Raw genomic sequence first — 14571 nt, forward strand, 5'->3', positions numbered from 1 at the left:
TCAAAAGATTTTCCTCCATGATCTTCCTACAGCTCTGGAGATGGGCAACTGGGTGTACCAGCATGACTTCCACCAGTTCAGGCTGCTGGCGGACATTGTCTGTTACCAACGGGTACAGTTTGAATCACAGGAGTGGAGGAAATTCCTGGACAAGTTAAACATTATGGTGATGATGATACATGATACATGTGGATAGCTGTTACACCCTGGTTAGCACCTAGCGATGACCTTACTCACACTAGCATACATCAGGTCTCCCAATCGTTTCCCCATTCTCAATCACCTATTTATTGATTATTGCCCTTGCCTGTTCCTCACCAGACCCTTCCCATTTTTACCCAACAGGATCCTTTACTAGGGTAATGCCTAGCTCACTTTCCTAGCTCAAGAGAGCTGCTTTGCATTGCTTTTCCAAGTATCCTTGACTTTTTAAATAAACCTGTTTGTCTCTACACTTGCGCCACACTCCTGGTTTGGTAACATGCCATAGTATCAAGTATCAAGTTTTGTTCAAAACCTTCCAAGATCTCTGTAGAAAACAGCCAACTATAAACACTGCTTCCCTTTAATTTTGTAATGCTCCAAGACTCCCCTTGCACCTTATAACAAACAATCTCATGTTTTCTCAGCGTAGTAGGCTTTTGCAAAAGTTAACTATATCAGACCAGGTTATCAAGAAAAAGGTAGTTATTTCAAAGACAGGAATGAAAATAATATTTTAAGCCATTATAAAACTTTACCATGTGACAAGATTTATAATTTATCACATGGGTTACAGCAATGTACTTCCATATTCATAGATTTGAGTAGGCGTACTATAACACACAGGCTACTGGTCTCGTGTGCATATTAGTTCCCTGACAAATGATTTCAATACCAAACGGACTGGCTACAAGAAGCAAAGCTCACGGGCGACGGAGCGTTTCTCCGCATAATTTTGTTAGCTACACATTTTCTGAAGATAAACGCCATTCTTTTTACTAATGTATGGACTTGGGACTCAGACAATGTAGCCTATCAGAAAAGGAAATTAAATGTTTGCCGACGACATTGTTAGCTGAGTGGTTTTGAACGAGTTTGACATTTCGAGACAATGGAGGAATCGAATAAATTCATTCGACTGTGCACCTTTGAGAGTTTTAAGGAAATTTGGTCTCATTACGGTTTCGGCACAGACCAAAGAGACCTAATACAACGTGAATTTACAAGGATAAAAGGTAATCGTTTGTCGAATAGGCCTACATGTCTGCTCTCTTTCTTGGTAATAGTATTTAGCCTGCAAAGGTTTTTCTTGCTTTCAAAATCATAGTAATTCGGTTTATAGTAATTATAGTAATTTATAGTAATTCTGTAATATCTCACTGAAAATATAGCAGTTATAAAAAGCAACGGGTGGCTGGCCAAGTAGCCAACTGTTTTAAACTAACTATTAAAAACTTTGTTAGTTCTTTGTGGTTTGGGCGCCTTCTGTTGGTTATCAAACGTTATTACCGATGAGAAACGAGAAATGTAAATTTGCCCCTTATCCTTACACAGATGTTACATACCTTGATCATGCGGGGACAACGCTCTTTCCCGAATCTCTGATTAAGAGGTTTTATGAGGATATAACCAGAAATCTGTATGGTTAGTCACTGTGATAAGTAAATGACTAACAGGTCTAAATCAACAAGCTTGTACAGTATTTCAAAATTTATGTTGTATTTTTAGAATGCCAATCATACAGACCTAAACTTAAATGCGTTTCTAACCATGCCTTTCTCTCAGGCAATCCTCACAGTCACAATCCCAGCAGTCAGATGACACATGACACAGTGGAAAGTGTCAGATACAGGTACTAATTTTTATACTTAACCATTTTTCTTTTTTTCTAGTTTATAACTCTGCTGCAGCTTTTCATGATGCACTATGGTACAGTAATATTTTATGAAATATGCCTTGACCAGTCTATTGTGTTGGGTATGATTGGGTAGGGTTTGGTAATATTTAATAAGCCACTTCATCAAATGAACTATATGCTTATCACATATGAACAATCTGAAGATATAAGATAATTAATTTCAATATTTTGATGGATTTGTAAATTTATCAGAAGGTTTGTTTATGGAAAATTATTTGCAAGCCCAGTTACTCAGATACATTGAATGATATGCTGCTTCTGTGAAAACTATTTGTCAATCAGCCATCACCTTTTAGGGGTTCTTGATGCAAGAGATTTGTTGAAAGGATAGCATTATATAATTTTTAACATACAGCACTAAATGCCCTGTAATAAGCAACAGAAATTACTCAAAATGTCAAAGTATAATAAAGTGAACAACATAGAATTCAATCTTGGTGGGTCAGGGCACTGCAATTAACACTGTTTTCTGTCCTAATACATCTGATAATAAGATGGCAAGTTAAATTGGGTATATTGAAGCAGAGCACACAACTAACTTTTCCATGGTTCCATAAAGTGTTTGTGAACATTCTAGAATTGCCTGGGTTTCTGCATTAATAGATCAATAAAATGTCGTCTGAATTTTCAGAAAATGCAATCTGCTTAAACTATTAACATACAAATGGTTGAACTTCTTTTCAATACTGAGCACATCTTGTAATCATTCACAATCTAGCATGGAAATATTCTGTCCGGCTCTAGGCCAGGGCAACACACTCCAGTCTTAGAGGGCCACAGTTCAGTAAAGTTTGACAGTCTCCCTACTCTAATGCAACAAGTTATCAGTTAATTACCAGGATTAGCAGGTGTGTTTGAGCAGAGAAATCACAGAACTTTGCTGGACTCCTGCTCTGTAGGACCAGAGATGGACTCACTGTTATAGGTAATGCATCTCTAAAACCTAATTGTAGTCAAGTGTTCCAATCAGTAACATATGATTGGAGAGATGGGTTGGAAGTACTATGCCCTATAAAAAGGCACGCAAATTGGTCACTGATTCAGTTACTCTTCAAAGGGGTGTTAATGTGAATCACTTCCCTGATCAAACTAAATAGCAGAGGATAGTAGAAATGCATAAGGCTGAAAAAGGCTACAAAAGCATTTCTAAAGACCTGAGTGTTCATCAGTCCACAAGGCTTGTATGCATAACAGAGACTGATGGACTGTTGTTATAATATCTCTGTAATTGTGATGTAGTGGAAGATTCAACCACGTTTTATGAGTAATTAAGGCAGAAATCCACATATTTCTAATGGTCTCTTATAGCTGAATATTGAGGTGCTCCCAGACTATATATCTTTCAAAGGGCTTGGTTCTTAACACTGAGTTATTTTGCCGTGTAGGATACTGGAGCACTTGAACACCAGCCCAGAGGAATACTCCGTAATCTTCACCGCTGGCTGCACTGCTGCCCTTAAACTAGTGGCTGACTCTTTCCCCTGGGTGTCTGCCTCAGCTGAAGGCTCAGGAAGTCTGTTCTGCTACCTCACTGACAATCACACATCTGTGGTGGGCATCCATGGAGTGACTGGCCCTCAAGGAGTTGGAACAGTTCCTGTTTTACCTCAGGAGGTAGAAGCAAGAGCCCAAAATAACCCATTGTCTGGCAGTGATGGGGATGAATGCTTAGTGCCCCATCTTTTCTGTTACCCTGCCCAGAGCAACTTCTCTGGGCGGAAATATCCACTGAGTTATGTGAGAGGGATTCAGTCTCAGTGCCTCTACCCAGCATGTGAGCACAGAGGTCGATGGTTTGTTCTGTTGGACGCTGCCTGTTTCGTTGGCTGCTCGCCATTGGACCTGAAACAGCACCCAGCTGATTTTGTGCCCATATCTTTTTATAAAATGTTTGGCTTCCCTACTGGACTTGGAGCCTTGCTGGTGAGGAACGAAGTGGCTGGGCTGCTGAGAAAGAGCTATTTTGGAGGAGGGACTGTGTCTGCTTATCTGGTGGACGAGGACTATTTTGTCCCAAAACCACATATAGCAAGCAGGTACTGATAGATACAAATCTTACTTCTCATTGTTAATGAAAACATTAAATTAAGGGTAGTTCTCATAGATTGTAATGTTTAGGCATGTTATTTATGGTTTTTGTACTTATTTAATCATTAGATTTGAAGATGGCACTATATCATTCCTTGACATTATTTCTCTTCATCATGGTTTTGATGCCCTCCTCAAATTCACTGGTAAAAGTTAAAATCTTTTATTTTCATAAAGGTTGATATACAAATTATTCCACACTAAAGCATGTTAATGATGGCCGTTTTTGGTCCCCAGGAGGTATGGTAAACATTCAGCTTCACACATTTGGTTTGGCTCGTTACACATACATGATTCTGTCTTGCCTGCGCCATAGCAATGGGAGGCCTGTGGCCCAAATTTACTGTGACAATGAGTTTGAGAATGCAGCTGAGCAGGGAGCTGTTATTAACTTCAACCTGCTGGACGGCTATGGAAGAGTGGTTGGATATTCACAGGTCAGTCATCTGTAGAGGAAAATGATTATTGAAGTGTTGAAGACTTTCAGACTAGATTTTTAAAAACAAGATTCATTAGTTATACTTACTTCCAGAAGACAGACACTTTATTAAGGTTATTTTCTCAGATATGTGCTTTAGAAAATGCTCACTTTTGTTCTCAGGTAGATAAAATGGCCAGTTTATTCAATATTCATCTGCGGACAGGCTGTTTCTGTAACACAGGGGCTTGTCAGGCCTATTTAAACATCAGCAACCAGCAGGTAAAGAGTAACTTGGAGGTGAGTGAGAACTTCAGAAAAGGTTGAAAGGTTACATATTGTACACACATTTACACATTGGCCTACAAATTGTTCTCCTTGACATATAATGATGACTGCCTGGCAGATCTGTTGTACTGATTTTCCTCCAAGGCTGGCCATGTGTGTGGGGACAATATTGATCTCATTGAAGGTCGGCCTACTGGGTCCATCCGGATATCTTTTGGATACATTTCATCATTTGAAGACTGTAAGAGATTTCTAAAATTCATCGCTAACAACTTTGTGGCTAAACCTCTGAGACTGGCCCAAGAGAGGCTAGCAAGGTTACAGTCAGCTTCAGCAGCAGAAGGCTGCTCTTCCTCAGAGGAGCTTACCACAGCACCAACCCCTGGGCCAGCGAGGTACGGCCTGGATATTTCTCCTGCTCCCAGCCCCGAGACCCTGACACAAGAAGCTTTTCTAAAGGCTGAAAAGAGCAGTGGGAAGACCTGTACACTGACCAATATCTTTATATATCCCATTAAGTCATGTGCGGCATTTGAGGTACAGTAGACACTGTTCCATTATTAATCAGAAAGCATCTTACTTATAAAAAAAATATCTTAGAATAATGATGTCATTTTATGGGGGGGGGGGGTTCTATTCATTTCTTTGCTGGGCTACTTGGGTACATTGTTAAATAAAATAAAAAATCTCTCTACCTGTCTAATTGCATGAAACTTGTTCCTGTATTTACTTACTTTCCAGGTGACAGAGTGGCCCTTGGGTCCACAGGGCTTGTTGTATGACCACATGTGGATGGTAGTGAATGAGAATGGGGTGTGTCTAAGCCAGAAGCGAGAGCCAAAACTGTGTCTCATCCACCCACACATATGTCTAGCCTCCAACACACTGCGCTTGCAGGCCTCAGGTCAGGCATGTGCAAACCTCAGTGGGTACTCAGCATTACCAACTACCCATGGCCATAAGTTATTTATCTCCAGTATGTGAATATAATACTAAAAGAGTGTTCAATGCTATCTCAGGTATGGATCCTATCTCTCTTCCTCTGGAGACCAGTGAAGAAAGCCCTGGTCCAAGAACCTGTCGGAGCAAGATCTGTGGGGACAGGTGATTTATTCTTACATACTGCTGTCTTGGTTTCATACCCCAATGTAAATTGTATAAATTGATATGACAATTTTTTAAGCATTTCACATTGAGACTGCCATAAAAATGGCAGAAAATTATTTTTCACTATGAAATAACTGCAGATGTTGAATGGTGCAGTTTGTGTCTGTAGACTCAGAATTAGACCTGCGGCAGCCATGTTGCTGGCTCAGCAGTACTTGGTTGTGGCTGTAAACTTAGTCTGGATTGTTATGGAGATCTAATGGTTAGTGGACCGCTAATATGTTTCAGGGTGCAGACAGTTGACTGTGGGGAGAGAGTATCGCTTTGGCTCTCTGAGTTCCTGGAAAAACCTTGCAGTCTTATTAGGCAGAGTCCTGATTTCACCCGGCATATGAAAATCGGCCAAGAGGACGGTAAATCAGTATAGTATAGTATAGTACAGTTAACATCTTCCAGTATTGCTTACAATAGTAACATTTTCATACACTGAAAAAAAATTCACTGGATTTATCATATTGAATTACGGACCATGTTACCACATTAATGGACTACTTTAACAATGCCATATAAATTTGTGTTCTTACTTGAATCTACTTTATCTACACAACTTTTTTAATGACTACATAAATTTTACATCTACATAGTTTTTAATGACTTATTATTTAATATATTAAACAATATGTGATCTAGTCTCCTATAAAATTACAGAATGTTGCTATACTTCTATGTATTTTAGCAGAAGCACCATTTGTGATGTTTGACTGTTGAATCTAATGGAAGCTGTGATGCAGTCATATAGTATTATGGCAGTTTGTCAGGCCAAAATTAGTTCCGTGATGGCTGAAAGACTGCATTAAAAATATACTTTAGAACTGTGTAGTTATTAGTTAAATTGCAACATTATAGATTGCATGGTATAATTGCTGATAAATTAGTTTGAAGTTATATGTGAGTGTCAGTGATAGTATTGTTTTGGATGTTGATGTGATGAAGACTAATAATCTCATCACTTTGTGTTAACAGACTGCAATGCTAAAATCTCCAGTTTTCAATGTTCATTTGTTTTACGCCCATTGACGTTTGTGTGGTTAAACAGTCCTGTGAATAGGATATTTAAAAACAAGTTAGGCAGTGTGTATGACCATGTTCTTTGTTTTGGACAGGGGTCAGCCCTGTTGCTCTCTCTCTAGTGAACGAGGCCCAGTTTTTGCTGATTAACAGAGCTAGTGTGGCCCTTCTGATGGATTACATCATTAACAGGTAGTGACCACAAAATTACACTACATAGCCAAGTAATATTGCATAAATACAAAATTCTGAATGTACATTTGCAATATGACCAGTACATATCTTGGTATGGGTACATTTCCCATTTGATTTTATGTTCTGTTTATGGAATGAGCTTACAAAGCCATGCGATGTTAGTTTCCTTTGGTTACCCTCAGACAGGACAGCTCAAATAATGGCACACCTATTGATGTGCTGCAACTTATTCTTCGTTTCCGAGCTAACCTTGTTATCTCTGGCCTTGTGCCATTTGAAGAGGAAGAGTGGTCTCATGTGAAACTAGGAGGTGCACTGTTTCAGGTTAGGTTCATCCGTGCTTACAGTTTAAAAGAACATGATCTCACACAAATAAACAAAAAAAATATTATGTCATATGTCATAGCATTTAAAGTACATTAAATATCTTTAACAACACACTTTAATAACTTTTTTGAAGAAGCCAGATGATTTCTGTTTTGTTAAAGATGGTTGGCAGGTGTGGTCGTTGCCAGATGATTGGAATAGATCAGAAAACTGGCACTAGAACCCAGGAGCCTCTCAGGTCTCTGTCTGAATGCCGGAATGGGAAGGTAAGTAATATCTAAATGCATTATTTGATGTAAGAGTATGAATATAGCTAATGTATTAGTGGCTGATTTGCTGCAGACTTGAATAACCTGAATTACTGACCTGAAGAATTAATGAGTAAATTTATATTGGGCTTTAAACATATTTCTGCTTTTTTCTGTTGTGTATACAATATATTAATTATGCAATGATTAACTCACTTTTAAAATCAACTTTATATACTTTAACTACCTTATCTCTCACTCTTCACAGGTTACCTTTGGTGTATACTTGTGTCATCAACCACAGAGAAACCCCAGTGCATATGTTTCTTTATCTGTTGGGTCCCATATGACTGCAGAGACACTAAAATAAGCAAATGTATTTTGCTTATTGTAGAAATCCAAAGTAACTCTGGGATTCATTTAATCTGTCTGGAAAGTGGCTGTGTAAGATTTACATCAGTTTTCCACTAAGAATTCTGGAGCCAAGATGGATGGCCTGAGCACTGTTTTCTACACATGCTCCCAAGCTGAGACACTTTTCATAAGGCTATGCCTAAGATTAGTCAATGGATTGTTGACATATACTGTATGTGTATACGGAGGTTTTTTTCATGGACTAAGAACATTACTGTTAAGTATGAACACACTGTGTTCAAATACTTATGTTTTTTTAAGTTATTTTAAATTATTAATTATTTGAGTAATTCATTTAGTCAATTTTGTTTTAAATAAAAATGACAGTTTCAAAGAATAAGTTTAAGTTTTGACTCCCAAGTTTTACCTGGATATGAGTTACAGTTTATGATCCAATGAAATTCTGATTTTACAAAGGTATGTCCCTAACTCTACCAAAAAAAAAAAATCCAAAACAAACAAAAAACAACTAGCCACAGAAGATATGCATGATCGCATATAACAAAGTGTTACATGGTTAAACAAGTAATGTGCACATTTTATGTCTGAGACAAAGATATTAAAGCCACTGTGTACTGAATATTGATGCCCTGCAGTGTGCACTCCTAACCACCTCATATCCTTCAGGCCTCATCTGGTGGGCTGGCTAATGAAGGCCATTCCCTGCAGTGAAATTCTTTGTCTATGAAGGGCTGGCTTGCATGCAGAGCCACTGCCTATTCTGAAATCCGCCTCAAAAATGCCAACCCTCTCCAAACATTTCCTGTTCTTGTCCTAGGACAACAGTGGAGGGACTGTTACTGGAAGCTGAAGGCAAAGGCCTGGCTGAGACACTCATGTGTTCTGCTGAGAGGAGCGGTATTGTTTTTGTCTTTTTCTAACACTTTAATAGTCAAAGCTAACAGCTGTCGAAAGGAGAGGTCAATTCTACATAGTGTATTTTGTAGCTCTAGTACATTTTGATAAATGTTTTCTGCTTAATTTGAAGCATGCTGATGGCAGTATGTCATTTATGGAAACATTACTTCTTATGTAACATTTTCAAACACAAACTGCATAATGTTAGAATTCTAGTTTAAAGTAGTGGGTTTTGTAGGGCTTTTCTTTTCTGCATAATATACCGTACATTGTCTGTAGATAATTCTCTGAGATGGTGTAACAAATTAGAAGATGTAAGCCAAAGAAATTTTAGTTTAAGTGCCACATTATAAATCACAAGAAAAAAATATATATAGTGGTCTTTTTTTTTCTTCTTTTATTTGTAAGTGTGACCTGGTTTTGCTTCTATTTACTGAAAATGTTCATGAGATGAGTCATTGTTGAATTACACTACTCTATCAAATGTCACTGTCACACTGCCAGAGTACAGTTTGTCATTCATGGAAGACAGGACACTAGAGGAAAGATACAAGCACCCTTGACATGATATACTAAGCATTAATAACTGCACTAAAGATATAGCTCTCTGCACTAGAAAGGCCATGTACCCACAACATAATACACAGTGAAAGCAACACAATGTCTTTCGTAGACAGAATTGGAAGACATTTAGTTTTGTTTTACTCAGCTTGTGAATTAGAACAACTGTTCCTGTGTAACAATTATACAAAACTAAATAAATACTACATCCAGTTATGACAAGCTCTATGGACGTAGTCATGTAACCAATCCTTCCACTCTTAAGTAATAAACAAACAATCTCCGTATGGTCTTCTTTCTGTCGATTCTAATCAAACTGTAAATAATATTAATTCACATAGACTGAATATGTAATTCAGCTCAGGTTTCAATGCACATAGTTCTACCACATTTGAACCATAATATAAATTCTCTTATTCCTGTTCTCAATCCTACTATCCTGTCAGTACACCAGCTAGATACGAACCGCTAAAGACTTTATTTGTTTATTCATTTTGGGGGGGAAATTCTAAGATGGTAAACTGGATTTTGGCTTCAACTAGCAAAACCTAAAGCTGGCCACCTAATCTTTGGAGTCCTGGGTATCAGAACAATCAAAGGATAGGCTATGAACATTACTTTCTTTTTAAAAAATATCTACCCTTTTTGTAACTGTGAGCGGTAAGGAGGCGGACGCATGTGCGGAGAAGAGCGAGATTTATTAAGGGCAAATCCAGAGTCGTAGTCATTAGGGTAGTCTAGGGTCGGAGAGCCAACACGGAGAGTGCGAGGATACACTATAAACAAAACAAGGACTAGGATAACAAAGGCTAGGAAACAGAAACCAAAAGCACATGAAGGCAAACAAGGAAAGCAGGCTATAACGAAGACGCCAGGAAGAACTCGGAGAAAAACAAACAAAAACACACACGCAGACACAGGTGAAAGTAATAACAGGCGTAGAAAAACAGACGAAGGGGCGGAGAAAACGAAACTAAGGAACGGAACAACAGGAGGCAAAGGAAAACGACGCCAGGAGGGTGGCCATTCGTGACGCTTTTGGAGAGAACACTAAACATGCTTTAATGTATGAATGTTAAATAAATGCTAATGGTCCTCATTCCAAATGACCAAAGCAACAATAATTATTACTGGAACCTTCTAGATTCCACATGTAAACATCATGATATATCTCTATTTCGCCTTCACTACACATGGTGTCAGTAATGGGATGGTGCTGCGGGGGCCATCAGGAGTGTACTCTTGGTTAAGAAGCCCACACCTTGCTGCGATGGGGATGGTATAAAGCCCAGTGTGTAAACCCTGGTGAGGGACATGTGTGTGACCCTGGAGGATTAAGGGGTGAAGGGCAGGTGTGTAGCCCTCGAAGGGGAAGGCAGTGTGGTGACAAAGAGAGAGGGTGATGTGATAGGCATTGTCACTTCAGGCAGGTGAAATGGGTGGTTGGCTCTTTGGCCTGGTATGTATTGTAGTTTGAACCTAAAAAAAGCCAAAGTACAGATAGCAGTGTCACAATAGTAGGGAGATGATGCAAGGCACACCTTACAGCAGGTAACCAATTCAGGCAGCTGCTGTCAGTAGAAAAATGTAAAAAATAAAATGTATAAATGTAGAAGTAAATAAACAAAAAATTCTTTCACATCTTTGTTGCAGGTGGTATACAAGGTGGCATGCATATCTCATGCATATTTCCTGGTCTCCAATTCCGGCTGCATAAGCCACTTTTGAGCAACACAGACTACTTTTCCAAAGGATGTTCACCAACTTCTGAAAAGAACTTGTCTTAACTATAGACTTGACAATTACTAAATAAAATTAATTGCCTTAATTGCATACAGTGGAAATAAATAGCTCATATTCAGAACTGAGTTGTTGTGCAATTTATTATATTGTATTTAAATTTGAACAAAATAAATGCATGCATCTTGTCTGTATAGTAATATACCAATACCGGCTTACATTTATGGCATTTAGCTGATGCCTTTATCCAAAGCAACTTACAATTATGATCAAGTACAACTTGAGGGTTAAGGGCCTTGCTCAGGGGCCCAACAGTTGTATCTTGATAGTGGTGGGGCTTGAATTAGCAAACCTCTGACTACTAATTGAGTATCTTAACCACTGAGATACTACTGATCTACTGACCTGACCTACCGACCTTGTGTTAGATTAGTCCAGATACTTTTATGAGATTTATTTTCTCAAAAAATGTTTCTTTCTCATAATCCAAAATGATTTCATTTAAATTTTATTAAGGTCAAAAAATATAGTTATGTATTAATTGAACTTTGGAAGAAAGATTCTCATGCTCTCATGTGTTTCATTATTACCTACCCCCTCCCTGCCTTCCAGTTATTTTTAATTTATTTTTAGGCCTCAAGGCCACAGCAAGGCATCTCCAAGAACTCAAAGTCAAAGTACATCTGACTTCTAGATAACTCTCTCAATCCTCAGCCTGCTTGCTATTTCAGTAAAACTTGCCAGTTGTGGGTCTTGCATGGAAGAGTGGTTGTTTTGGGGGGAATTATGAATTGACTCCAGCCCTGGAATATATGCATGCACCCAGTCTACTTATAGATTTATCTGCTTGAATCTTTGAGCACTGGATTCTGTTTAGCTATTGGCAGTACATACATTGCAAAAGACATCACCCTTTAGCCAGGGAGGCTAAACAGTGATGAAGAAATCTAAAGATCTGAAAAGCAACCATAATGTAACTTTGGTAGGAAACTGCTCGGCAAATTTCAATGCAGATGACTATGTAGACAACTAAAGCACTTTTGTTAGTCAGTCTGGATAAGAGAGTCTTCTAAATGCAATAAATGTAAGTAGTACATTAACAATAAAGGTATTTGTATTCATATAAAATGCATCTCACGTTACCCAGCAATCAATAAATCAACCATTAAAATTGGCATCAAGTATTCATAAATTTTAAAATTCAAATCTTTTTTTTCTTCTTTATTCAATTTTTTTTCTTCATTATTCCCCTACAAATATTGTCATAATCAAAGCCAATTACATTAGGGGGTTACTGCAGTTCTTATTTTAACAGATAAAGGGAAACATTTCTAATCATTTTATTATGATATCCAATATACGGTGTTTAAAATTCATAAACTAGAAGCATGAAATAAATTATGACTTAGGTAGTGTACATTTGTCAGTTTTGTAGAGGGCGATATATGGAGGTCTTCAGTATAGCATAATTCATGAGCCATGTTTATAACACCTGTCCTTCAAACCCTGTCTGAGGGAATTGTCTACTACGTAATTATCTCTCTGCATACTAAAAAGATTATCTGCGGTAATATACAGTATCCCAACTTTCTGTCCAAACTAATGAGAGCTTTCTCAAAGACAAAGGGTATAGAAAGTGTACTATTTTGCATATTGTGACAAAACAGGAAGATACTGAATACAATCAAAAGTGCTAAACATTAAACCTGTATGAGTACATGCTTACATTGTCATTTAGGAGGGTTAAGACCTTCTCATCTACGTGCATTGCATAAATCTGCTTAAGTTGGCAAGGCAAAAAAGCTTTCTCAACTAGTTGCAATGTGATGATTTTATCTGTTCTTCTTGTATTTATTTTTAACTTAGGATGAATACACAATAGCAGAGCAATAATAGTTTGTACCTCATAATAATACCTGATTAATTTTCATTTCAATGATGGTGAATTTGTGACTTTTTATGGATTTCGCCTTTCGCCTTTCGCCTTTCACCTGGATGCTTCAGAGATTTTAATTAACACCACATCCCACATAAATGTCTAACCACCATGATCCCTAACCAGCCTCATGACCCAAGGTGACCAGGCCAGTGATTACTGTTAAGACTTGACTTTTGACACTACTCTCTGGCATGTCTCACAGATCTTTATTATGTGATCTCTGTGACTCTGTATTAATCTTATTTTTAATTTTCATCTTTATTATCTGGATGAGAGAAAGCTGTTCAGCACAATGCTTGAGTGTAGCAGGTGAGATACCACACATGCCTGCTGCTTTCTTATTCTTCTGTTTTCTGAGAAACTGGCTGACCTGATGTTCAGAGATGGTGATTGGTGTTGGACAACAGGATGTAGGTTCTAAGGAGGTGAGAATGAGCACAAGTGAGGTGTGACAAATTTGCAGGCTGGGGGTTGCAGGCTGACTGTAGTTAGACTGCGAGAAAGCTGTAGATGTCCATTGTCTTTCAAACCATGAGTAGAAGTTGCTTGTTTGATAGCAGGGGATCTGCTGTGACCTTTGGTTCAGCTTGTAATTGGTGAATGTTCAAAGTCCTCACCAATAGAAAAACAGTCATTTGAATAGGGCAGTGATAGCTTGGTGGTTAAGGTACTTGACTTGTAATCAGAAGGTTGCTGGTTTAAGCCACACCACTGCCAAGTTGCTACTGTTGGACCCCTGAGCAATGCCCTTAGCCCTCAATTGCTCAAGTTGTACTCAGTCATAATTGTAAGTTGCTTTGATAAAAGTGTCAGGTAAATGAACGGAGTACCTGTTCTAGTTTTTCTGTATTTGTGTTTGGCGGTCCTTGTTGAGTGCACACAGCCATTTTGTATGCACTGCAGTCGTCACACCTGTAGGTCATAGGTGCAATGTATTCCATACAGAGAAAAGCATGTCTCTTAAAACTATCCACATTTCACTCATGTCAAACAATCCACTCCATTAATTCACTTTGATTAAACTGGCATGTACTTCTTACTGTTTGTAGAAATCCCTATGTGCTGCTGCACATGACCACTTATGGTAATTGCTAGCAAGACATGAATGAATGTATATGCTGCATATCTGTTAATGTTTTATAACTTATGTACGTGAATGACACATAGGCCTACATGAATAGGCGTTAACCCACATATAGCCCATGCGTAATTGTTTCACAAGTATGTACAAATGGTGGATGCTTCATCTGTGTGTGTGAGTAGGCTTATTTTGGTTCCAAACATATTTGTTTCCTTTAGTAAAAACGTTTTTATCCCACTAAAACAGTTTACCTCAGTCAGTTTTAATGAATAATTTAAAGATGTGACAGCAAATATTTCTAATATATACAAAAACTAAAGGCAAGAGTAACAAGAGTGA

The 14571-nt window shown here is 38.2% G+C and overlaps 1 protein-coding gene across 9 annotated transcripts; it reads left to right on the forward strand.

Annotated features, from left to right (window-relative positions):
* The first annotated feature begins 823 nt into the window (after nucleotides 1–823).
* mocos (molybdenum cofactor sulfurase) lies at nucleotides 824–8550 on the forward strand. Of its 9 annotated transcripts, none has more exons than XM_081724985.1 (15): nucleotides 826–1217; nucleotides 1537–1626; nucleotides 1768–1834; nucleotides 3286–3936; nucleotides 4058–4134; nucleotides 4226–4425; nucleotides 4590–4706; nucleotides 4839–5231; nucleotides 5436–5619; nucleotides 5714–5798; nucleotides 6090–6214; nucleotides 6965–7061; nucleotides 7345–7388; nucleotides 7553–7657; nucleotides 7908–8550. In XM_081724985.1, the coding sequence occupies exons 1-14, from the start codon at nucleotides 1094–1096 to the stop codon at nucleotides 7609–7611; spliced, it is 2313 nt and encodes a 770-aa protein (XP_081581111.1). In that variant the 5' UTR covers nucleotides 826–1093; the 3' UTR covers nucleotides 7612–7657; nucleotides 7908–8550. The 9 variants fall into 9 exon arrangements, 8 of the variants coding, with proteins under 8 accessions (XP_081581113.1, XP_081581109.1, XP_081581112.1 ...); XM_081724981.1 differs by having other exon boundaries at nucleotides 827–1217; nucleotides 7247–7388; XM_027025612.3 differs by having other exon boundaries at nucleotides 828–1217; nucleotides 5436–5598; nucleotides 7247–7388.
* The last annotated feature ends 6021 nt before the right edge of the window (nucleotides 8551–14571 follow it).

The sequence above is a fragment of the Electrophorus electricus genome, chromosome 12, assembly GCF_041902795.1.
Source record: "Electrophorus electricus isolate QZ-2024a chromosome 12, ASM4190279v1, whole genome shotgun sequence".
In the NCBI taxonomy this organism is placed as follows: Eukaryota; Metazoa; Chordata; class Actinopteri; order Gymnotiformes; family Gymnotidae; genus Electrophorus; species Electrophorus electricus.